Source organism: Temnothorax longispinosus, chromosome 11, assembly GCF_030848805.1.
Source record: "Temnothorax longispinosus isolate EJ_2023e chromosome 11, Tlon_JGU_v1, whole genome shotgun sequence".
Lineage (NCBI taxonomy): Eukaryota > Metazoa > Arthropoda > Insecta > Hymenoptera > Formicidae > Temnothorax > Temnothorax longispinosus.
This window is the reverse complement of record NC_092368.1, coordinates 1611188-1636086: the sequence shown is the minus strand read 5'-3', so window position 1 is coordinate 1636086 and position 24899 is coordinate 1611188. Positions and strand designations below refer to the sequence as shown.

The 24899-nt window shown below is 40.5% G+C and overlaps 3 protein-coding genes and 1 long non-coding RNA gene across 6 annotated transcripts; 3 read left to right on the top strand and 1 right to left on the bottom strand.

Moving 5' to 3' along the window:
- The first annotated feature begins 1301 nt into the window (after positions 1–1301).
- Positions 1302–5767, top strand: LOC139822030 (uncharacterized). The gene is made up of 4 exons (XR_011734425.1): positions 1302–1976; positions 2339–2427; positions 4747–4841; positions 5239–5767. It is a non-coding gene; the product is annotated as an uncharacterized lncRNA (long non-coding RNA).
- A 1577-nt stretch (positions 5768–7344) lies between these two features.
- Positions 7345–10941, top strand: LOC139821763 (uncharacterized). Of its 3 annotated transcripts, none has more exons than XM_071793065.1 (6): positions 7349–7505; positions 7751–7924; positions 8182–8487; positions 8564–8854; positions 8942–9298; positions 9382–10941. In XM_071793065.1, exons 3-6 carry the CDS (start codon positions 8248–8250, stop codon positions 9559–9561), a joined length of 1068 nt encoding a protein of 355 aa, XP_071649166.1. In that variant the 5' UTR covers positions 7349–7505; positions 7751–7924; positions 8182–8247; the 3' UTR covers positions 9562–10941. The 3 variants fall into 3 exon arrangements, with proteins under 3 accessions (XP_071649164.1, XP_071649166.1, XP_071649165.1); XM_071793064.1 differs by having other exon boundaries at positions 7751–7967; XM_071793063.1 differs by lacking the exon at positions 7751–7924 and having other exon boundaries at positions 7345–7505.
- A 6921-nt stretch (positions 10942–17862) lies between these two features.
- On the bottom strand, positions 17863–18867 carry LOC139821764 (uncharacterized). Its single transcript, XM_071793067.1, has one exon. It carries the CDS (start codon positions 18865–18867, stop codon positions 17863–17865), a length of 1005 nt encoding a protein of 334 aa, XP_071649168.1.
- A 552-nt stretch (positions 18868–19419) lies between these two features.
- Positions 19420–21144, top strand: LOC139821762 (uncharacterized). The gene has a single exon (XM_071793062.1). The coding sequence runs from the start codon at positions 19942–19944 to the stop codon at positions 21133–21135; it is 1194 nt and encodes a 397-aa protein (XP_071649163.1). The 5' UTR covers positions 19420–19941; the 3' UTR covers positions 21136–21144.
- Positions 21145–24899: the final 3755 nt, after the last annotated feature.

Sequence of the window (24899 nt, the reverse complement as noted above, 5' to 3'; positions counted from 1 at the left end):
AAAAGGAAACGAAAACCGTAGAAGAAAATTATTAAACTTATTTTTATCGTGTTGGGAATAATTCATTCAATTTTATCGCTACGTGTCTCAACTTCTCTTGTTCAAAACAAAAAACTAATTTATAGCTTTTGATTTTACATATAATTGCTAAATTTCAGTTTTGTCACATGCGATTTGTGCGAGCTTATTTCGTGGAGCAAATATTTTGTTGCGTTTTCGAGAAAGTGTTTATCCGATCATTAGCAAAGCGACGCGATGCATTTATATTCGATCACGAGGGACTATGCGCAAATTTTTGCATTGTTTGCGGATTTTATAACTTTATTGACGAATATAAGATCTAAGATCTTTCGCATAATTGATTTACGATTAAACTCGCGCTTTATTGAGGCTCAGATGTACACCCGTCTGTATCACGTCAATAAAAATCTGGCAGCAAAACGTGTATATGAATTCATTCGTTTAGCAAAGGATGCGCGTTGACCTTAGAAGCGCACGTTGGAATTTCATCCGGAGGGAAAAAAACTTTGTCGCGTTTTTTTAATATTTCTGATTCTCAAAATAAATTCTTCGTGTATATTTTTTCGTGCTCATAATATTATTTGATACGCGCCCCCATACGCGCCCCCATACGCGCCGCCATACGCGCCGCCGTCGGCGTCAAAATGGCCTTATATATAACTCATATAGACTCATTATATGAACTATAATAAATAGAGTTTCTTGTCCTAAATTACATTACCGTTTTTCTTTCTTCAAATATACCCTAGAATCCTAACACCACTCTTCCAGAAAATCCTGATTTTACCCATACTAAGAGTAGCTACCCAGTGTACTTGTAAGAGAAAGAGAGAGAGAGGGACAGGGATGAGAGAGAGGGAGAGAAAGAGAGAGAGAGGAATAAATGGGTGCATGCAAATTACATACATAGGAGAGAAAGGAATAATACGAGAGATATATGTCCTTGTCTAACGAGGCATATCTGTACGACATATCTCTCAAAGCTCGTTCTTTGAAACGGCTTCATAGATCGCAAAATCCTTTTACAGGAGTAAAGTTTAGGTACTAATAAAGGGTGGGATTGTAAAATAATTAGTAATAATTGAAAAAAATGTAAAAATGCCTAACGAGATATCTGTACCACATGGGCCCGCTTCTCTAACGAGAAACGTATGCGCAAACACTGCTCTAACAGAAAGGCTACTGATTGGCTATCGCACAGTTTTTAGCCAATAAGCTCTGCAGCTTTTCTGTTAGAGCAGAGTTTACGCATACGTTTGTAGATAGAGAATCGGGCCCTTATCTGTCAAAGCTCGTTCTTTGAAACGGCTTCATAGATCGCAAAATCCTATTACAGGAGTAAAGATTAGGTACTAATGAAGGGTGGGATTGTAAAATAATTAGTAATAATTGAAAAAAATGTAAAAATGTCTAACGCGATATCTGTACCACATATCTTTCAAAGCTCGTTCTTTGAAACGGCTTCATAGATCGCAAAATCCTTTTACAGGAGTAAAGTTTAGGTACTAATGAAGGGTGGGATTGTAAAATAATTAGTAATAATTGAAAAAAATGTAAAAATGTCTAACGCGATATCTGAACCACATATCTTTCAAAGCTCGTTCTTTGAAACGGCTTCATAGATCGCAAAATCCTTTTACAGGAGTAAAGTTTAGGTACTAATGAAGGGTGGGATTGTAAAATAATTAGTAATAATTGAAAAAAATGTAAAAATGCCTAACGAGATATATCTGTATCATATATCTGTTCTGGTTCGATTGCTGTGTAGGAACCAGACAATGTAGCCAACCCCGAAACTGCCCACAGCTGCGTGCGCCATCTCGCCATCTCTCGCAAGATCCGTGAACTACTGCTGTGACATAATTGCTGCTCTGCGTGAATATTTTTGTGAAAAATATACACGATCGTTTCAAAGCTCTCATTTTTATTCCAGGCTTTCAATCTCAATTTCAAAGGTATGTTATTGTTTGTGCACGTCTTCTGAAGGGTGGGAAAGTTTAATTTCGTACATATTACGTATACAACTGTTTATATCAGAAAATAAGGTTATGAGGTGACAGCATTTTAAAATTTTTTTCAATTATTACTAATTATTTGACAATCCCACCCTTCATTAGTACCTCTACTTTACTCCTGTAAAAGGATTTTGTGATCTGTAAAGCCGTTTCAAAATGAGAGCTTTGAAATGAATTGTCGGTAATTTGGACGGCTTTAGCATCCCCTTAACAGATCCAACTATACATCTACTTGTTAAAGATAAATTGTTTTTTTTTATACGCGATAAAAGAAATATTGTTGCTACTTTTGTTATTTTTAGGAACTACTGTGATGTCGGAGCTTATCTGGCTGTGTGTTGGCTAACAATTTGAACTTTGACTTGGCAACAAAGCGTCTACTTACAGAGAGGTTTCCATTTCTTAATTTCACACACACACGCACGCACGCACGCACGCACGCACGCACGCACGCACATCCTGAAGTTACTCGTGAATTTTGTCAATGAATAAGCAGGAGCACATTGCGAAGCAAGAGCTATGTCTGGAGATAGCCAAGCCCGGTTACGAAGTTATTGCCAAAATGCCGTCGCCTAGATTCATAAAGAGCCACTTCCCTTTCACAATGCTCCCTGGACTTTTAGATGTTGTTTGCAAGGTAATAACTGAATGTAGAAAACTGAGGAATTTATTAGTATAATAAATGTCACCAAATGTTTATGACTTTACGACACTTTTTTCGAAAGGTCGTCTACGTTGCTCGCAATCCGAAAGACGTTGCAACCTTTTGGTATCATCTTAATTGTGCCATAAAGACTCTCTCTCTTTCTCTCTCTCTCTCTCTCTCTCTCAAGGATATATCGGCGATATTGCCACCTTTTGGAATTACTTCGAAAATAGTTTGAGTAGGGTAGAGCGGGGTCAAAAGTAACGCGGGGCGAAAGTAACAATTCAAATATCTATAGTTATATAGGCATAGATGCGAATGCGTTGGTTAATGGATGAAGCTGAACAAGCTTAACGTGTCTCAAAACGCCTACGACCTGAGTATTGAGTGGACGTGTGCAATAAATAAAATATGTTTTTGAGGCCGTAAAGTAGTTTCTTCCGACAATCTTAAACTTTTAATATAATATATCCACTGCAAGTAAGTACTTTTTCTTTTAGGTTATATTTATTATATAAGTTTCGTTATTTTTGCTTAGTATAATAATTATTACTTATTCATTTTTGGCATTTTATTATTAAAAATTTTAAGTCAAAGTTCAAAAACATATTCGGGACGTTTGTAACAACTGTGATTCAAACTAATTTTTATTTGTACTAGTCCTTAAAAACATTTTGTGTTCCTATCATTTAAAAATATAAGAACAAAAAATGTTTATAATTAAATGAACAAAGTTAATGTTTTCTATAATTGATATAAAGAAGTTATGTTTGAATAGAGTATTAAGATCTTATTTTATTTTTTTTGTATGTACATGAGAATATGAACATTTTAGTTTGTTTTTGTTAATATAAGATAAATTATTATTTTTCATTGAATAAACATTTTTTATTTTGATTATTTAAAACTGTTACTATCGATCCCCTCTATAGTGTTGCAACCGACCCGGAGTCGGGGGCGATTGTAATATTTTCCCTCGTTTATGTTTTTGATTAATAATTTTTATTTGGTTTATCACAAGATTCAAATAGGAGAATTTCCATAAAGTGAAATGATCACATTAACTTAGGGTATCAAGAGTTTTTCTTTTACTGTAATAGTTCTTTCACAATCAAATTCTAAAGTCAAATTGTTACTTTTGACCCCGCTCTACCCTAAGTAAAAGATGTTTAGAGGAAGCAATAAGTGTTTTTCATTTCTCTCTGTGTCTTATCATAAATATTTGTGTTATTTAACACTTCTACGGATGCCCAATCTTTTCCTGTAAGTCTTGTCTAGGCGATTGATTTGTTATACATAGTAAGCATTCTTAAGGAGTTAATATATAAATATGAAGCAAGAGATTAAAAAATTTATAACAGAATCAATGTTAAAATCAAAAATAAAAAATATTGTTTTTTAAATTTAGACGAAAATGAATATAATAGGGGTTTTAGAAATAGTTGAATATGAAGTTGAACGTTCAAAATTTAAAATGCCGAATCCGTACGCACAATATAGCAAAAATTTGAACACTAAAATACTAGTAACAAAAAAAAGAATTTAAAATAAAAAACTTAGAAAAAAAAATTCAAAATTATATTCTTGCGTTAGAACATTAATTTCAGCGATGGCTCCTGATTTATGCAGTTAGAACTTGTTGCCTCTCAACAACGTTCTGACCAATTTAGACAGCAACTAATATACAAATGAGTAAAACACATTGTGTATCTACTTTCCTTCCGTAAATTTTATTCTAATCTTATGAACAAAACTACGTACGATTAAAAGAAAGGAAAAAAGAAAAAAGTATTACTCTCCAAATTTGAACAGCTCTGTCTTGCAAACTATTCGGAATGACGCATGTGTCTGAGTAAATCTTTTTTTTAGAATGATTTATATATTAAGACTTCTCAAAAAAAACATTGATCTCTCCTCTTGCGGCATTTTGTTTTACTCATTTGTATATCTGCTTATATTTCTGACAAAAAATGCATTTGCTTTATATTTATTTTTTGGGAGGGGGGAAAAGAAGGTAAAAATTCTTAATATACCTAATTTGTTCTTTACAATTTGTTCTTCCAGCTCCCTGGAATCCATATTGGGCACATTTAAAAGAGGCGTGGGCCTTGAGAAATAACAAAAATCTTCTGTTCATGTTTTACGAGGAGATGACACACGTAAGTATTTTATTTTTGTTTTCAATGTACCAAATATACATTTTTAACACATATTCAATATAATATTTTATGAAATAATCTCTTTATTTCAAATTTTTTAAAAGTGATACGTTGTATGAAATAAACACTTCTATTTTTCTTTCTTTATTCTTTCTTATCTTAACCATTTAGTGCATACAATGTTAAAAAAATGTTTTATGATATACTCTAATATATTTTGAATAATGAAAATAATATGATTATAATTCATCTTTTTACTTCAAATATTTAAATTCCAAACTGAACTCATATATATTAATTAAATAATAACTTTTTTCTTAAATAATTAACATCCTGTTGCTTGCTTTTTTTACTTTTATGTGAGAATGTAGAGAAAATTGAGTTAAACGTTTTCTAGGATTTTCCGAAAGCAATTAAGAAGGTAGCAAAATTTTTGAACTAGACATACACTGACGAAGAAGTTAGCAAGGTTGTGGATTATCTGGACATTAAGAATTTCCGGAACAATCCGATGGTCAACTATTCTGAGTTGAGAGCTTGTGGGATCATCGCCGAGGAAAGTTTCGTGAGAAAAGGAGGCACCAATTGGAAAAATATATTTACTGCGGAAATAAATGCGAAGGCAGACAAATGGATCGAAGAAAATCTCACAGACACCGATTTGCGTTTCCCATTTTTCAACAATAATAACAGCAACATAAATAACAACAATTGAAAAGTCGTCAAAAAATCAGAAAGATTTTAATCTCTAAATAAAGTTTAATTATGTAATAAATGTACATATTTTACGCATTTAATAAGAGGAATTTAATCGAAACAATTACACACAGAGGGCTTATAAGAGTTAATAGTTATTGATAGTGTCAACCATGTACAGAATGCCGATATTACATATTGTTCAAATAAAAGATAAGCAATATAATAAACATTAATGTCATTAATTAAAAACCTTTTTAGCAAAATATAATCGTCAAATATATCATTTAGAATATTTAGATAAAGCTATAATTTTCTAATAGGCTACGAAAACACATCACAATAAGAGTGATAAATATTTCATATTTATTAAATATCTACAACATAAAAAAATGTTTGAATAACTTACTTCGTTCTTTTTTTGTTTAATATTTACGCCAGGTTTTTATGCTTTATTATGGTCTGAAGTTCGTCTTAGTGCCCGTCTACAATAGGTGTTTTAAGCCCTAAGCCTTAAAAAATTGTTCAATCACAGTTGAATTTGAGAAAAATAATTGACTGTGTTTGGTCAATTTCTTAAGGTTTAGGGCTTAAAACACCTATAGTAGACGGGCACTTATGCGACTTAGAATTTGCGTGAAATCACAATAAAATTGTGTGTGTATATAATTTAATGTATATATAAATACAAAATTATTTTTTCGAGAAGATAAAAAAATTACGCCAAGTAGGTACACGAGCTCCTTGGCCGGTATTCATAGTCTGATCTAGTAGGTAAGCTACGGGCGTTCTGGACCACATACCGAGGGCGAGGGGGGGTGAGGGGCGGGGGGAACCGCGGGCGGGGGGACCGCGGGGGGGAAACCGCGCGTTTCAAGCGCCGCGGGGGAGGGGGAGGGGGGAACCGCGTGTTTCGGGCGCCGCAGGGTAGGGGGAGGGGGGGAACCGCATGTTTCGGGCGCCGCGGGGAAGGGGGAGGAGGGAACCGCATATTTCGGGCGTCGCGGGGGAGGGGGAGGCGGGATTCAAATTAGAGTTCCTATAATAAGAGTTAAGCCAATGTGGTGACGATTTTTGATTGGTCCCGTCATATGTTTCAGCCAAGTTAGTAAGAGTGAGACAAGCTGTAAGTGGGAGTGAGACCAAGCTATCATGGTCGCCATTATGTTTCAGCCAAGAAGTTAGTGGGAGTGAGACAAAGCTATCATTTGGCTGTACATGGCGGCAGTTTGTCCTAACTCTTATTATAGGAACTCTAATTCAAATTTAACGGTCGCGCCGCTAGTACGAGTTGGTACGGACTGCGCGGTGCCAACACTGCCTACTACGTCACCGTATCGATCCGCCGCGCCGCGGCGGCGCGGAGCGGCGGAACGTGATTGGCCAGATCCGGGAACTCGACTTACGAACCTTTCACCCGACTGTGCGGCCCGTACATGCACTTCTTTAAAACAAGCTTTGGTTTTTTGAAATCGGACAATAATTGTGTTCATGGCACTTATTTGAAATAAAGGTAAAATAAAACATTTCAACACGTAAATAAAAGGTGTTCATTTTCAACTACGAAAACTTTCTTCAATTTTGAAAAAATTAAAATAAAAAATTATTAAAACTAATTTTAAGCCTTACTTGAACTAATAACTATAACCATTAATGCAATTTTGAATTTTTGAACTTCATTATTTTCTACAAATACGTCCGTTTTTTTTACCGTTCAGCCCACTGTGCGGCGGTCTGTCTGCGCATTATCTGCATTTTATGTACACTTTTTACACTTGAAGTGGATATTATTGTGTATATATTTGGATTAGACCCAAAAGAGAACTAGAAGTGGAGTTTAGTTAGTGGAGGAGATTGGAGAAGATTCGAGACATGGTGGAAGATACGAGGGTGAAAAATCAAGAACGCCAAATATACTCACTTCCTGTTTCGTGGTGATGCACACGCGACTGCAGATACTTCATAACGGTGAGTCTAAATTTAACACTTTCGCATTATTTAAATCATTTCTCTATAACGCTCTTAATTAATTCGGACTAATCGGTATTTATTTTACGTTAATAAAACGTTGCGTACAGCATTATTTTTCTTTTTCTTTTCTTTCTCCGTTTTAATTTTCTTTTTTGCCCCGACTTGCGTGAACAAAATTGACAAAAATAGCATTTCACAAAATTTCATGTCTCTGATACAGCCTAAATGAATTGTGTCCTTAGGTTGTTTACAGCAATCTAAGAATACGCCTTTGACGTAGCAATGAACAAATGCAATCTAATTGGAACGTAGAGATTAACGATTGACTGCGCCTTTGATACGAATTTGTTGATAGAGTGATTATTCGTCACATTGTAAAAGCTTTTGTTGTCTAACCTCAATAAACAAAATCTGATGTAAGTTTTAGAGAGATTATCAAACGTGATCCGACTCCGATAGGTATGATTTTACTTGTACACAACTGTTGTAAGTCTAAAATGTAAATTAAATACTTCACCATGTCTCAAATCAGTGTATATTGAAAAAATAGATATCGGAATATTCCGAGTCATTTGTTACATTGTTAAAAGGGTACAGGTTTATCTTACAACGCCACTCACTATTTTATTATTAATAATACATTACTATAGGAAAATAATAATTGATTTTTCAGCCTAGACGTTTCATCGTTGATTTTTAATTGCTGTGCAAGATTGACCAAACAATCTTAATCAAGAACATGGATCCAGTTCAGCCTAAAAACCCTAAAGCAGAAGGAATTACTGAGGGAAGTAAGGAACCATTGTTCAAGTTGGGTGAGCCTGTTACTACAGCTTTAAATATAAGTACATTGATTAACGTCAATGCCAATGAGGAAGCAGATAGCCTTTCTTTCATAGTGCTTGGTAAAGATTCGGTAGAGGCTCAGGCTTCCTTATTAGCTTCCTATGTTGATATCCAACAGAAGAGCATGTCAATTGTACGTACATCACACAATTCTGTTTTATCTCATGATTACATAAAATGGTAAATAGTAAAAATATTTTTCCCTGCAGGACTATAAGTCAATGGTGTCGTCGCTGAGCATAACTGAGATGCAACGCAGATTGACGGAAATGTTGCAAGAAAATGTGAAATTGAAGGAAACCTTGAGGCAGAACAACGACTCTATGAAACAGCAGTTTAATACCCTGGCAATGTGGCAAGAGGAGGTGACCAAGGTTCATCAAAATCATAAGCAAAAGTTTGCGGAAACTAAAGAACTTATAAATCATCTCAAAAAGGAAAATGCAGAACTGAAAACTAAACTCTGGCTCTCACAACACACTGAAGATATAGGATATAAGGTATATAGATAGAAATGTATTACGTTAAATATATATGTAAATACATATGTTATACATAATTTCATTGTCCATTTCACTTTTTTCCAGGCGATTAGTGCCATTTCTGAATCTGACACTATTGTTAGTAATGCTTTCACCAGTGAAACAGAACTTGAACAGAACGTGCCCAAACTTACAAGCGCAATATCAAAGATAGCTGTTGAGAAATGTAAAGAATACATAACGTCTGTAATATCCGAAAAGTTTGCTGATAAAGACCAACAAAAACAACAATTAAAAGTAGAAAAAGAATTAGAGTTGGCAATGAAATCGTTAAGTTCTAGTGACAGCCACAGTTATGTGAAACCTGAAATTCCAAAATGTTCAGAGGCGTGTTCTGCAAAGGATCAGGAAATTGCTTGCTTGAAAAAATCCATTGATATACTTGAACAAAAGTTACAATGTGTATGTTTCTAAAAATTGTTTGCTAAAATATTTCAGGTAACTAAATTGAGGAATGAAATTGAATTGTCTTTTGAATTTTGCAGATCTTTACTCCTGTTGAACTGAAAGATTTATCGGAAACATCGTCCAATTTAAACTGTCAGAAATCCGTACAAAATGTGAAGCAATATAACGACATGCTACAAGAATTATCCAAATGTTTTTTAACACAAATAGAACACTTTGGTACAGGGTTGGGAAAGTTACTTTTTAAAAATAACTAGTTACAGTTATCGTTACCGAGTCAAAAAAGTAATTAGTTACAGTTACTAGTTACTGATTCTCAAAAGTAACTCGTTACAGTTACAGTTACTTAAAAAGTAACTATTAGTTACTTTTTCAGTTACTTTTTTAAAATGTTAAAACAAGATTACAGAATAAAAAGTTTAATTTTAACATGATAATTTTAAACTTAAAATTCTTAAATAAAATGTATTATATATGAAACTAAAATTATATACATATATGTATATTATAATATTATATAATTATATATGCATATTATATATTATACAGGGTGTCCTATGAGTCCTATGACTCGAGGTCCGGGTGTGTTATTGAAGTCATTTAGAGTTGAAATTGTTTAATAAACATTAAACATATCTCCGTAAATGTTCCTAACAGAACCACAACTATTGAAAGTTAATATGAATATTTGAAACATTTTCAAATCCTTAGATTACTTTCTTTGGGGGCATATGAAGTCAGTAGTTTATACAGAAGCTAAAATATGAACTTTGGATAATATCCGAAGGTTCTTTTCCAATAAAATTCGTTGTCGAGAAAATCTTGATGCGATCGGAGATCAGCGATTCCGATCTCGCGACGGAATAGATATCGCGCTACGTCGACTTTCCCCTTATACAATCTGCTACAGTTTCTCATCTGCGGTTCGTTGATTTTCACAATCTTGAATTTAGAATTACGTATCGGTTTGCAAAGTTTTGCGTACTCGCTCATATCGGTGGGCTTTGATATACAGCTCTTAAAATGGCGAACCAATTGTTGTATAAACCGCACGATCATGCACACCAACCGACTCTCACTTCTAGTCCTCGACTACTGAGCGTACCTTCAAATTCATCCTACTACATCTCACTATTGTCACATCGTTTGTTTATCATATCTAATTTCATCTCAGTAGCCGTACGGATGCGCCTGCCGAAAAATCTGCGATGTACAGTTTTGCACGTGTGCGATGAAGTCACCGCGAGACACATGTTCTCGAAAACGATATTGCGCCATTGACTTTCGGTAATTTGATCTGTAAAACTGCTATTGAACCGCGATCAAACAGCTATCAAACAGCTATTAAACCGCTATTGAACAGCTATCAAACAGCTAAAAACAGCTAAAAACAGCTAAAAACAGCTAAAAACAGCTATCAAACAGCTATCAAACAGCTATTGAATCGCTATAAAACAGCAAAAAACAGCTAAAAACAGCTACCAAACAGCTCTTGAACAGTTATGAAACAGCTAAAAAACAGCTATCAAACAGCTATTGAACCGCTATGAAACAGCTAAAAACAGCTTTTGAACAGCTAAAACATCTATATTATACTACAAAGTATGTAGGAAAAAGAAATAAAACATTTATATATACATATATAGTTTATTTCAAAAAAATCATAATTTTTTCTGGTGTCGCGACCACCAGTTAAATATTTCTAATACATTTTGTAATGCGCATTTCTTAACATGTTTTTCGCATCTTACAGTATTAGTAACATCTAGATTATTTAAAGATTCGATATCTTCGTAATCTGCATCCAAAGTCTCAATTTTTAGATGTTTTCTCGCTTTATTCTCAAGCAGATCCACCAGCCATTCTCGTTTCTGGCATCCCTTGACGTACACAAGAGTCGACGTCTCGTCGCCCTCTCCAAGTACGGCCGATGTAATTAGATGTTTCGCCATGCTGTAGGGCACGTTTCCGTCCTCCCATCGTAGTCCATGGTGATTCGCAATCAACCAGGAAGCGCATGATCTGTCGGACTTCGTGAGGAGACTCCATGGCATGGGACATGTAAAAATGTAATGCGCCAACAATCGCGTAATCGTAGCTCGTTGAACGAGGGCGAGGCCCTACACCCTCGCCCCGTTAACGCGCACCGTCGAGTCGCCTACACTCACGGTGCCTATGGACACCGCCGTCTCGGCGTATCACCATTCGGGTGTCGCCGAACGGTAGGACCGCATTACCGCCGTCTTGGCGTATCACCACGTCCCTCCCGCTATCACGGAGGGCTCGTCGGGTGTCGCCAAACGGCCGAACCTCACTCGGAGGTCATAACCGTCGAGTCACACACACTCACGGCGTCATTGGATCCCGCCGTCTTGGCGTACTGCCACGTCCCTCCCGCAACCACGGAGGGCTCGTCGGGGTTCGCCAAACGGCCGGACCTCATTCGGAGGTCCTGCACAAGCTCGCTCGCTTTGAGCCTCAAGTGGAACCTTCCCACAGTTCGGAAACCCCTCCGACCGAGGAGGAGAAAATTGTGTCGTTCGTGGCGCTCGATCCGCCTGACGCGGTGCATTCAGTGCTAGAAAAATTCTATTCAATCGAGAAAATTAGTCGAATTATAGCATACATTCTTAGGTTTGTAAATCACTTCCGTGCTAAATCTGCTCCTACGACTTTGGCCATAGATCAGTTCGAACTGCATTCCGCGCTACTACTCGTTGTAAAGAGTGTACAGGCGGATGCTTTCCGCGATGAGATCGATCGTCTCCAAAGCGGGAGAAGGCTCCCCAAGCCCTTTCGCAAACTCGCTCCCTTCCTTGATCCGGTGGGTATTCTCAGGGTGGGCGGCCTGCTTGCAAAATCCGGATTGACATTCGAGAACAAGCACCCTGCCTTACTGCCCTGTAAACATAGGCTCACGGATCTCGTTATCCAACACGTGCACCGCACGAACAGGCACCCTGGTCGGCGCACGCGGCAATACCTGCTCACGCAACATTATTGGGTCCTCGGGGTGCATCGCGCTATACAACGCGTACTCTCGAGATGTCATCAATGTTTCCGCGTGAATCCACACACTTCCAGACCCCTCTGCCCGATGAGCACCGACCCTGCCGACCTCGAAGTCCTATCGCCGGGTCACTTCCTCACGATGGAACCGCTCGTCTCCGTTCCCACTCAAGACGTGACCCCGTTACCGATGAATCGTCTGAGTCGGTGGCAACTCGTCCAACGAATACGCCAGGACTTCTGGAAGCGCTGGCATCAGGAGTAGCTCCATACGCTGCAACAGCGTCCCAAATGGTGGACCTCCGTCAACCCGCTCGGTGTCGGGGCGTTAGTCCTCCTCAAGGACGCCAACATGCCTCCTCTGCGTTGGAGGCGAGGACGAGTGGAGGCGCTGCATCCGGGCAGCGACGGCGTCCCGCGTGTCGCCACGGTGCGGGTGGCGGACGGCACGATCACGCGTCCCCTAGTGAAGCTGTGCCCCCTGCCGATGGGCCCTGCTCCACAGGTGACCGATTCAAATTGAGTAAAATACAACTCGTTGTATTTTGGTGGGCGGTATGTTTGGCGCTCACCAAACTGTAGATAGATGCATGTATCATACTTAATTGTTTAGTCTCGTTACTCGTTGTACATAGTATTCTTGCGTACCTAGTCTTAAGTATTTCGGTGACTCGCGCGAAACGTCGGCGGATCGCGATCAACGCGGAATCGATAATTGCGCGACTCACCAATCGGTGCTGCCCTCGCTCACCCCACGAGGGCACCCGCCTGAAGAATAAGTACTCGCTCGCGACACTGTTCCAGCGCCGCGAGCTCTCGGCACTCATCGTTACGACGTCTCGGAGCACAGAGAGATTAACGGAGCACAGAGAGATTATCGGAGCAGGGAGACTTGCGCTATTCCGGAGTCGCGAGATAGTGCGATCGCCTACTTTCTCGGCCTGCTTGTGTGCTGCTTTTGCCTGCTTACTCCTGCTTGCTTGCTGCCTGCCTTAATTTACTGCTGCCTGCCTCGCTTTCGCTTTGCTTGCTGCCCTGCCTGCGTTGCTGCACGAGCCCGATCGCGACCGAGACGAAGCCTCCAGGAGTCGACGGCACAACGAACGGTGAGTCGCATTTTAACTTTCGCTTTGGGGAGACTTTACACTTCTCCCCTGGTCCTTCGAGCTTCGCTTTATCGCAAATCCGGGTACGGCTCTACCGCCCCCCGAGCATCTGGTCCACCAGTTAAATATTTCTAATACATTTTGTAATGCGCATTTCTTAACATGTTTTTCGCATCTTACAGTATTAGTAACATCTAGATTATTTAAAGATTCGATATCTTCGTAATCTGCATCCAAAGTCTCAATTTTTAGATGTTTTCTCGCTTTATTCTCAAGCAGATCCACCAGCCATTCTCGTTTCTGGCATCCCTTGACGTACACAAGAGTCGACGTCTCGTCGCCCTCTCCAAGTACGGCCGATGTAATTAGATGTTTCGCCATGCTGTAGGGCACGTTTCCGTCCTCCCATCGTAGTCCATGGTGATTTGCAATCAACCAGGAAGCGCATGATCTGTCGGACTTCGTGAGGAGACTCCATGGCATGGGACATGTAAAAATGTAATGCGCCAAAACGGTCCCGTTTCTCAGAACTGCCACCTCCTTTACGACAAATTTCATCCTGACGGTGAATCCTTGCAGATCGACAAACGTCGGTACGATTATGACGAAACGACGGAGCAATCTGTATCTTATCGCGGTACATCAGTGTCTCTTATATTGTAATATCTGCTTATATTGCAATATCTGCTGATATTGCAATTTACATGAGTTTGCGCACTACGTTCGACAACGGACAGTATTCGATTACGCGATCATGCAAGATGAGACAATAGGCGGTAGTATTTGCAGGTACATTTTCTTTACAATCAAATTCTATTCGCACATCCACGGTGGCGCTCTTGACAGATTCGTTTTGTCGCGAGCAATCGATGACAACAAAAGGTCCTTCCATCAGGAATGTATACAAGCTGCAAAGCGTATCGAAGGAATCGTATCCGTAATAAGTTTTACGAAAACGCGCATACATATCGAAAAGAACGGCGTATCGATTTTTACCAAAATCCAGATTCATGTCATCGTACGGATAAAATTTGGAGTTTAGATAAAGTTTCACGTTGGTCAAATTACAGTCATCGAATACGCTAACATTTTGAGACATGATATTCTTGCGGCCGGTCTGCAGCGCAAAGATAATGTACCGCGGCTTCTCCAGCTGAGTCGCCGTTTTGACGGCCCACTTCTTCTTCTTCTTCGTCTAGTTATTGGCACAGCTTTCCTTTCGTAATCGCATCAGCCATTATTCGATTCGATTGGGTGAGTGTTCAGCAGATGGCGTAAGCCATAATTTAACTTAGAGGAGGGTGAGTAAAGCGGGAGATTTAAATGAATAGTTCGCAGGAATAGAAAAAGGAGAGAAGCAAACGACACAGCTTCGGAGTCGGATTTATAATAAGGGGAAATATGTCCATAGGGTGAGTTGGAAATTTTTCTCGTAGATACCTATAAAGAGGGGGAGTTTTGGGCCGAGTTAATTCACATCTAAAAATTATATGGTTAGCATCTTGATATGGGTCTCCACAAGGGCACCCCGGTGAGTCGACAATATTTTTACGGTATAAACTTACATTCAAATTATAGTGACCGCTGCGGAGACGGTTGATAATGACTATTTGCGCTCTGCTGAGCTTTAAGCGGTAGTACCAAGGCTTGGCGTTGTCATTATGATAATGAGTGTAATAGAAGCGTCCTTTGGTGTAGGCTGAGTCTTCTAAGTAATCTTTATACTTATTATCTAAAATAGTTTTGGATCTATGGTAGAGATCTCTATACGGGATCTTAAAGTTAGATTTTCTACCTACAGTGATGGCCTCCTTGGCCAGGGAGTCCGCCCTCTCATTACCTATAATTCCCTTGTGTGACGGGATCCACGCCAGCACAATCTTGGAGCCTGCTGCGATCGCTTTATTATATATGTTACGGATAAGTGTAATAATGTAGTTGCTATGTGTGATATCGTGCGAGGTGATTGTTTGTAATACACTTTTACTATCGGAAAATATTATAGCTGAAGGGATCTGGAATTGGTGGATGATAAAAAGGGCCTCATAAATTGCCCAGGCCTCCGCTGAGAAGATAGAGGCGTCGGGAGGTAGCCTGCAACGAATTTCAATAGGTAAGTCCGGCGAGAAGACACTAGCACCCACCGCTCTTGAGGGATCAATCTTCGAACCATCGGTGTAAAAAGATGTTGCTCCGAGGGTGTATTCCGCAAAATATTCCGTAAAATACAAGTTTGCTTCTTGCGCGGAGGCAGAATTGATATTTGGGTGATAAAACTGTATTAGTTCAGGTTGATTGATGAGTGAGAAAAAAGGGTAATTGAAATAAGGAAGTTCGACTGAGCGATGCATAACTCCTCTTATACTTTTGACTGCAAGAAAAGACCGAAAAAGTGGGATTAAGCGACATACTTTGGCTCTCTTAACAGGACTGAGCGTGCTGAATTGTATGTCTTCTAGGCTTTCTATTACAGGATTAAATCTGCGGGAAAAGTTTTTAACCAAATAATTATGAATGAGATAGGCAAAGCGGTAGCACAACGGAGGCTCCTTGGCCTCGTCCAGAATCACGTTTATAGGTGTAGACATACGATAGCCCATAGCACTTCTTAATAGCTTCCATTGTAAACGTTGGATGGCAAGGAAGAGCTGCTTGTTGCCCTTGTACTTAAAAACGACGCATCCATATTCTATGGCGCCTCTGAAGACTGCTCGATACACTGAGAGTAACAATTGTGGGTGGCCTCCCCATCTGGTGCCCGCCAAGACCGCAAGTATACCTGAGATTCTTCTGCCCTTGTTGAGTAAGTATTTCATGTGGGTTGACGGCCCACGAATGCTTGGTCGTGCTCTGCAACATGGGATACTCATACAGATCCCACGAACGGAAACTGACACTAAGATATCGCCCGCTTTCCAAGGCCCGTAGCATAGATAGCTTATTGACCTCGTTTAACGTAACGTGAGGCATTCGCCACTGTATTTTAAACAATTCGATTTCCGGCTCCATCGCAGGATTTCCTACAATGCAATTGTTATCGCTACGCGCTCGTATCAAAATTAATTCGTGACGAGCGTTAACAACCACGCGTTTGTAATCTTCGCAAAAGCCCAGCAACAACTTGAGCGGTACGCAAAAGTTGAAGTATCCTTCCGGTATGCTCGATGTAACGTCCCAGCCAGCATTCCGCATGAGTTGAGAATCGTTATACGATAGCGATACGTAGTTCTTGATGGTACTGGTTATGCCAACGTTTCTGTTGCGATCAATCTCCACACCGTTGAGCTCGTATCGAATTTCATCAAACATGAACGCCACGCAATTATTCGCAAGCGTTGTCACAGACTCGTCATTTCTTCTTTTTATTACCAATCGTCCTTCAACATAGAGAAAGCTCTCGCACGGCAACGTGTATAAATCCTGCTGTTGTATGGGTATTCTTATCTCATCGTTATGTCCAAACGTTGTGTTGGCGTACGGATTGTACGTGTGTGTCTCAATCTTGACGACGCTGTCGTCAAAGATCGGTTCACCTCCAATGTTTAAGATATTAGCCATTTCGTACGACGAAACCCAATGATTTCAAAAATTCAATGTTCGACGCAGTGAGTTTCTTCTTTGGCGATCGGATTGTCTTTTTGTTTCTCGTCTGTTGCACCTGCTCAGCTTCGTTCAGTACGAGCATCTCACGTTATCGCTGTCGTCTTCGTACATGCAGTCTAACGGTGATCTCTTCTCCGCGAAAATCAATCAATCGACCGTCCTGATCCACGACGCGAAGCGTCAAGTCCGAAATGCTCCGTACGATGATCGGAAGGTAAATGATCTGTGCCGGCGTTTCCGATATCTTATATCCTGGTGGCACGCTCGGTGAAAACTCGTGTATCGTGTGCACGTATGTACTTGTCGTTGCTGTACGCACCCGCGGTCACGTTACACTCTATGCGAATGATGTTTACGTTGATGATATTTAGCGGAACATCCGATTCGTGCCATTGTCGCGACTCCAGCACGCGATTCGCTGAAAATCCCAGCAGCGATCCAATGTTGTTCGGTTTTGTGAAATTTATCCGATAAGCGCACTTGATCTCACTCTTCATCGTATTGTTATTAGCATGAATAATAATCAATGGGTGCGGTTCATCTTCGTTTGTCGAGACATTATTGGATTGGTCCCATAAAAGAGCGCGTTTCAGATACATGTCTATATCACGCAATTCGTACGATCCTTCGGGAATGGTAATCTCCTTGTCGTCGTCGTCATAGTAGAATTTATTGTTCGACGAATTTACATTCGGTATCGTGTGATAGGTTTCAAAATCTGTTAGACCGAGCTCGTAATCGCCATCGCTCAAATCCACGGCGGGAAAGTAGCTTACCGCGAGGATGCTGCTCTTGCCGGTGAGCGTAAATGTCAGTGACATGTTTGAATGAATACTGAGATTAAACAGCGTAACGTCGGTCTTTAAATTGATTGTCAACCGACTGTAGAAAACGCAGACACAGTTGTCCGCAATTGCTCTGGTCGTATCGCTGATAAGGTATGCGATTGTACTCTATTACATTGTTCTCTAGATACTGCGTCAATTCTCTCGGTGGTCGAAGATTGCCAAAACTGTCGAAATATATGGCACGATCTCCCCTCTTCGCGTACGCCACCCAGTGAGTACCCAGTCCCTCAGTATTATCCAAATTCACGATACCGCTCTCGTTTCGACGTATACCGCCGATCGGTAACGAGTCGCGCATGAAAATACCTCTAAAATATGGAATGCGCATACGTTTTGCCAATTGTTGCAGTTGTACGTTGGTAGTTACACCCTTGGGGATTTTTAGCGTCTCTTCGACGTTTTTTTTTCTCGAGACTCCCCGTCCGCGTTTGTACGGAGCGAGATAAAGTCCGTGACCTTCCATGACGCGATTGTGACGTTGCATCTCTTCCAGCTGACGTCGCGCGGCTTTGTTATCATTCACGGCCTTTGCGACTCCCGCCGCTCCGCCGACCAACGAGCCGAGAACCCCTAATAACGGTAGGATCGGTAGGATACCGCCGCGTTTCGCTACCGGAAGTATTCGCTTGGTCTTCTTCATCTTTTTCTTCGTTTTCAAACCCATACCGAGTTTCGTTTTAGCCTTCATGGCCACCCAGACGGCTATAGCCGCAGCTCTCTCTCCGAGAGTCGAATCGTTCGCGGTGACACGTTTTCGCGCTTCCGCGGCGAGTATATTGTCTGCCACGTGTCGTTCTGCGAGATCGTTGCTACGCGAGTAGGCTATGTCGTGCTCGCGACACGCCGCGTCCAATGGATTAATACCCCGATCACCTCTTGCCAATCGTGTTTCTAAGCGAGTTCCCGGTCCGCAAAATTGATAGCCGGGGATATGTAATTCGATCGGAAGCGCGTTTATCGCGCGATTCAGCAGACCTCGATCTATCTTTGGCGGCATTCGCCGCAGTTTTTTATCAACGGCGGCGGACCGTCGATGTGCGTTTGCTGACACGGCAAATTATAATGTATTAAAGCGCCGATATTGCTGAACCTCCGAATCTGCCTTGATATGTTCGGGAAGCTTATCCCACAAATAATCTATGTGATTATAAAACTGTCGCAGTAGAATGACCTTTGGTATATACTTTAACTGCTCGGCGGTTAAATCGTAAATATCGCTGTTATCCGACACGAGCAAAAACATTTTAAAGACTGAGCATCTCAGCTCTACGCGTTTCTATAAATAGGCCAGCTTTCTCGATACTGCATTTCATTCGTTGTGGAGGGGAGGTAAAATGCGGTTCGTACGACAATCGCGGACGATCAAAGTGACAAACTTTGACGATAGGATGCTGTTAACGAAAGAGGTACGCAAACATGGAGGCATGCTACCGATTTCTATACGCGGTATCATCTGCGGTCCGTCGAATTGCGGCAAGACAAACGTCTTGATAAGCTTGCTGGAAAGTCCGCACGGTGTACGTTTCGAGAACGTGTATGTGTACTCGAAATCGTTGCAACAACCGAAATATCGATATTTGGAGAATATACTAACACCGATAGAAGAGATTGGCTACTTTACGTTCTCGAATAACAGTGACGTCATTCCGCCGAGCGAGGCGCTCCCGAATTCCATTTTTATCTTTGATGACGTGGCGTGCGACAAGCAGGATACGATAAGAGAATACTTTGCAATGGGCCGGCACGCGGACATTGACTCTTCCTATCTTTGTCAGACGTATGCGAAGATACCGAAGCATCTTATACGCGACAACGCGAATTTATTGATTCTGTTTAAACAGGATGGTACCAATCTGAAACACATATACAACGATCACGTAAACACAGATATGTCTTACGATGATTTCAGTAAATTGTGTCATACGTGTTGGCAACAAAAGTACGGATTCGTGGTGATAGACAAGGACAGCGCGATTTCGAATGATCGCTACAGAAAAGGATTTAACGACTTTGCGATACCGAAACGTGGTTAGTTGTTGTCGACGCGTCGATTGAACAACGTTAGCGCAACATGGACAGCAGCGAGGAGATTAGAGAGCGCGAGAGGATAGCAAATCAAATTGCGAAAACGAGCAATTCGATTCGCAAAAAATATCACGCCTTGAAAACTGGTAAAGTGGAGGAAGATATCGCGTTGGAGAGACACTTTAAGCCCATCATCGAGCCTCTAAGGCAGATTGCCGAAAACACCGTTGCTGGCAAAGAATCTGACGTGTCAAAGATTGAGAATGAAACGGCGTGGGAAGACGAAGAGCCGAAGCTCAAACGACAACGACCAAACGCCTCGTTTAACGACTCTGTAATGGCTTCAACTCCGGTTACGTTGAAACGATCGATAAATGTGCCATCTAATTTGAGCGAAATAACAAAAATTTTTAAACCGCGTAAACCGAAACGATCGAAAGGTCCATTAAATGAACCACCGATAACCTCTGCACCTTCCGTACAACCCACAGTGCTCGCAAACGAAGATGTTTTCGAAACCTCGAATGACCCACTCGTGACGTCCGTTCGACAGCAGTTGCAAACATCTGAGGGTCAAGAAACGTTGCGAGATCAATTGGGTCCATTGAGCCAAAAGTATGTCGGGGCAGTTCTGAGCGGCGATCAAGAAAGCGGTATGGACATCGCGTACGGTGTTAAATTCACCAACGATGGAATGATGCTCGGTAATAAACGTTTTGACGTGAACTACGCGGACAAGATAATTATCGACGGCATACGATACAATGGCACACGCGGTCTTTTTGAATTAATCTTTAAGAAATATCCCGATCATGATATCTACACAGAGGATGATATGCAAACATACAAGAGCATTCTGTTGATGACGAGTGCTCATAAACGCAATTATGATGCTCACGCTCAAATAAAGGGCAACGGGGGATACAAGTACACACATATAATCGGGCCGTTGATTTCGGGTAAAAAAGCTGGAAAAGGTATACCGCGTGCCATGACAGGCAACAAGATCGACCATATAATTGTATCGTCGATTTCGGGTAAAAAAGCTGGAAAAGGTATACCGCGTGCCATGACATTAAACGACAACAAGATCGATTATGTTCATTGGGACGATCCCAACGAGCTTGTAGATCGTCTCCGATTGCTCGAAGCTTCGCGCCTAGCGGGTCACACCGGTCACGATAACGAAATCCTGTCGATTATCGAGGAACTTCGCGAGGCTGGACTTATTATAAATTAAGTGGCGCGACAGCGAGGCATTTCAATCAACATCGAAATGCCGATCAACAAGTTTGGTATATCGCTCGGAAGAGGCGGTGCGGAACCGTACTATCAATGGAGAGGATTAATCAGAAATTACGTGCGCGATAACGCTCTTTGCATGGTCGCCACCGACTTTGACGCGAAATCGCGCAAGATTCGACGGATAGCGCCGCCTGTAGATGATGGCGATGCAGCCAATAAACGTTACGTGCAGCAGAGCGTGCAAATTTTGAAAGATCGACAGGATGAAATGGAGAGAAAGATGGCCGCATTCCAGAATAACGTGCAAACTACCCTAAACGAACTTCAAAAGATGATTCAAGATGTAATTGCGAATCATCGCGAATAGATAAGAACGTACATCTGATATCTGCGTCAGTTGCGCGTCTTCGTCATGGCTGGTAAGAAGCAATCAACTGAGAAACGGAGGCTGGTGGAAGAATTACACGCTCCTGCGAGAAGAAATTTTTCTCGAAGACGCGTCATAGTGCGCGGATACGATGACCTGTGGCAGGCGGATGTGGTCGAGATGCGCCCATACACGCGATTTAACAGAGGCTACCACTACATACTCACCGTTATCGACGTGCTGAGCAAGCACGCATGGGCCGTACCGCTCAAGACCAAGAGCGGACCCGAGGTTACTGCGGCGATCGCGAAAATAATTCGAGACGGCGGAAGATGCCCGAAAAATCTGCAGACTGACAAGGGAAAAGAATTTTACAACGCAAACGTGCAGAAACTCTTGAAGAAACATAATATCAATCACTATTCGACATATTCCGTAATGAAGGCATCGGTCGTCGAACGATTCAATCGCACGCTCAAGAACGACATGTGGAAAATGTTTACGCGCAATGGAAATTACAAATGGATCGACTCGCTGCCAGGTCTCGTATCGGATTACAACGCGCGAAAGCATCGAACTATCGGCATGCGACCCATCGATGTTACCCCCGCGATCGCCGACAAGCTCCTAACAACGGTGTACAGCCACGTAAAGATCGCTGCTCCCGCGCGATTCAAAGTGGGCGATTCGGTACGCGTGAGTAAATTCAAGACAATCTTCGAAAAAGGATACACGCCAAATTGGACCACGGAGGTGTTTAGAATCGTCAAAGTGCAGAAAACTAATCCTGTGACGTATCTGTTGGAAGCAGAGAGAAACCTGAGAGAGGCCATCCCGGCGTTTTCCGTCAATTTTTGTGTGCCCGATTTTCCGACGCGCCGCCTGAGAAAGTGCGCCTCAACTACGTCGTTTCGCTCGGTAACCGCACATGGTTTGCGTCCGTGCTAATGGTTCGTGTCCGAACTAGCCAGTTAGTGGGGATATGCTGCGGCCGCGACGTCTATTAAGCTGACACAGCCAATTCAGCACAATCGAATAAAATTTATACAGAAATTTAGTGCTCTTTTGTTGCTAATTTGTTGCTCAATTCCCAATTTTGTTGCTCCAGCCGTTTCGGAGAAAATAGTGGCTGTGCTAACTTATGTTTAAAGTTAGCACAGCCATTCAAAAAATTGTGTTAAATAAAAAAATAGGACATATTCTTTTAGTGCTTTTTTGTTGCTAATTTGTTGCTCTATTCCCGATTTTTTAATTTTATTTTTAAATCCTGGAAACTACCCCCAAAGCTATTTCTCCTTAAAAACATACTCTAAAATTGCAAATTAGTCAGATATTAATCAATTATGTTCAAGATTAGTTAATTACGTTTTACTGATTTTATTGCCAACCATTTGCATTAATTCCGATTTTGTTGCTCCACCCTTAATGCTTAAAAACCACCCTTAGCTTATCCTACACCAGCACAACGCCTTAAAATTGTAAATTAAACAGATTTCCGAATTGATTATGCATCCCTGATTTTGTTGCTCGCTATTTTTAACAAATCCGATTTTGTTGCTCTACCCTTAATGCTTAAAAACCACCCTTAGCTTATCCTACACCAGCACAATACCTTAAAATTGTAAATTTGTTCAATTTATGACTTTAAGGCGTTGTGCTGGTGTAGAGTAAGCTAGGGGTGGTTTTTAAGCATTAAGGGTGGAGCAACAAAATCGGATTTGTTAAAAATAGCGAGCAACAAAATCAGGGATGCATAATCAATTCCGAAATCTGTTTAATTTACAATTTTAAGGCGTTGTGCTGGTGTAGGATAAGCTAAGGGTGGTTTTTAAGCATTAAGGGTGGAGCAACAAAATCGGAATTAATGCAAATGGTTGGCAATAAAATCAGTAAAACGTAATTAACTAATCTTGAACATAATTGATTAATATCTGACTAATTTGCATTTTTAGAGTATGTTTTTAAGGAGAAATAGCTTTGGGGGTAGTTTCCAGGATTTAAAAATAAAATTAAAAAATCGGGAATAGAGCAACAAATTAGCAACAAAAAAGCACTAAAAGAATATATCCTATTTTTTTATTTAACACAATTTTTTGAATGGCTGTGCTAACTTTAAACATAAGTTAGCACAGCCACTATTTTCTCCGAAACGGCTGGAGCAACAAAATTGGGAATTGAGCAACAAATTAGCAACAAAAGAGCACTAAATTTCTGTATAAATTTTATTCGATTGTGCTGAATTGGCTGTGTCAGCTTAATAGACGTCGCGGCCGCAGCATATCCCCACTAACTGGCTAGTTCGGACACGAACCATTAGCACGGACGCAAACCATGTGCGGTTACCGAGCGAAACGACGTAGTTGAGGCGCACTTTCTCAGGCGGCGCGTCGGAAAATCGGGCACACAAAAATTGACGGAAAACGCCGGGATGGCCTCTCTCAGGTTTCTCTCTGGTTGGAAGATTCCTGCGGAAAACCCGTCGCCGGCGGCTTCTATGAATACGAGTTACATCGCGTTGCTAATCCCGACGTGTATCTCGTTGAAAAAGTTTTGCGCAAAAGAGGGGATGAGGTTTATGTAAAGTGGTTAGGATTTGATAATTCACACAATTCATGGATACACAAGAATAATGTATTGTAAAAATTTATTACAGTATAAAAATATACATATATACATATGAGTCATTTATTTTCCTAAATATCTAAATGTAATTACAATATATTTACAGCGGTATTTACAATATATTTACAATAGTATTTACAATATATTTACAATGGTATTTTATAATGTCCCCATGGCAGCGTTTCGGTAGAACCGGGTATAATGTATCGCTTATCATCGTACGGACTTAGAGCTATTTTCGTTTCGGACACGGTGTATACCTCGTGTTTTTTGGATCTTATGCAGGTTTGCTGTCGCGTCATTTCAATCGAAAAAAAAAACAGTGGTAGTATTATACCTTAAAAAAATCTAAGTAACAAGTGGTAGACGAAATCTTTGTATCTTGAAAAATCTCGAAAAAACCTAAACAGTAGTATCTTTACCTCAAAAAAAAAAAAAAAAAACAAAGTAGTAGTATTATACCTAGAAAAAACCTAAGTAACAAGTGGTGGACGTAATCTTTGTATCTCCAAAAATCTCGAAAAAACCTAAGCAGTATTATTTTTATTTCCAAAAAATTATTACTCAAGTGATACACATCACAAAATTACGTTACCTTATCAAAAAATGAGTCGCGCTTCAAGTGATCTATTATTACAATTACAAAAAAGAAATGATATCTCTTTTTAAATTACAGCGCCAATTACAGAGAACATATATTTTTCGAGATACAAAGATTACGTCTACCACTTGTTACTTAGGTTTTTTTGAGGTATAATATTACTACTGCT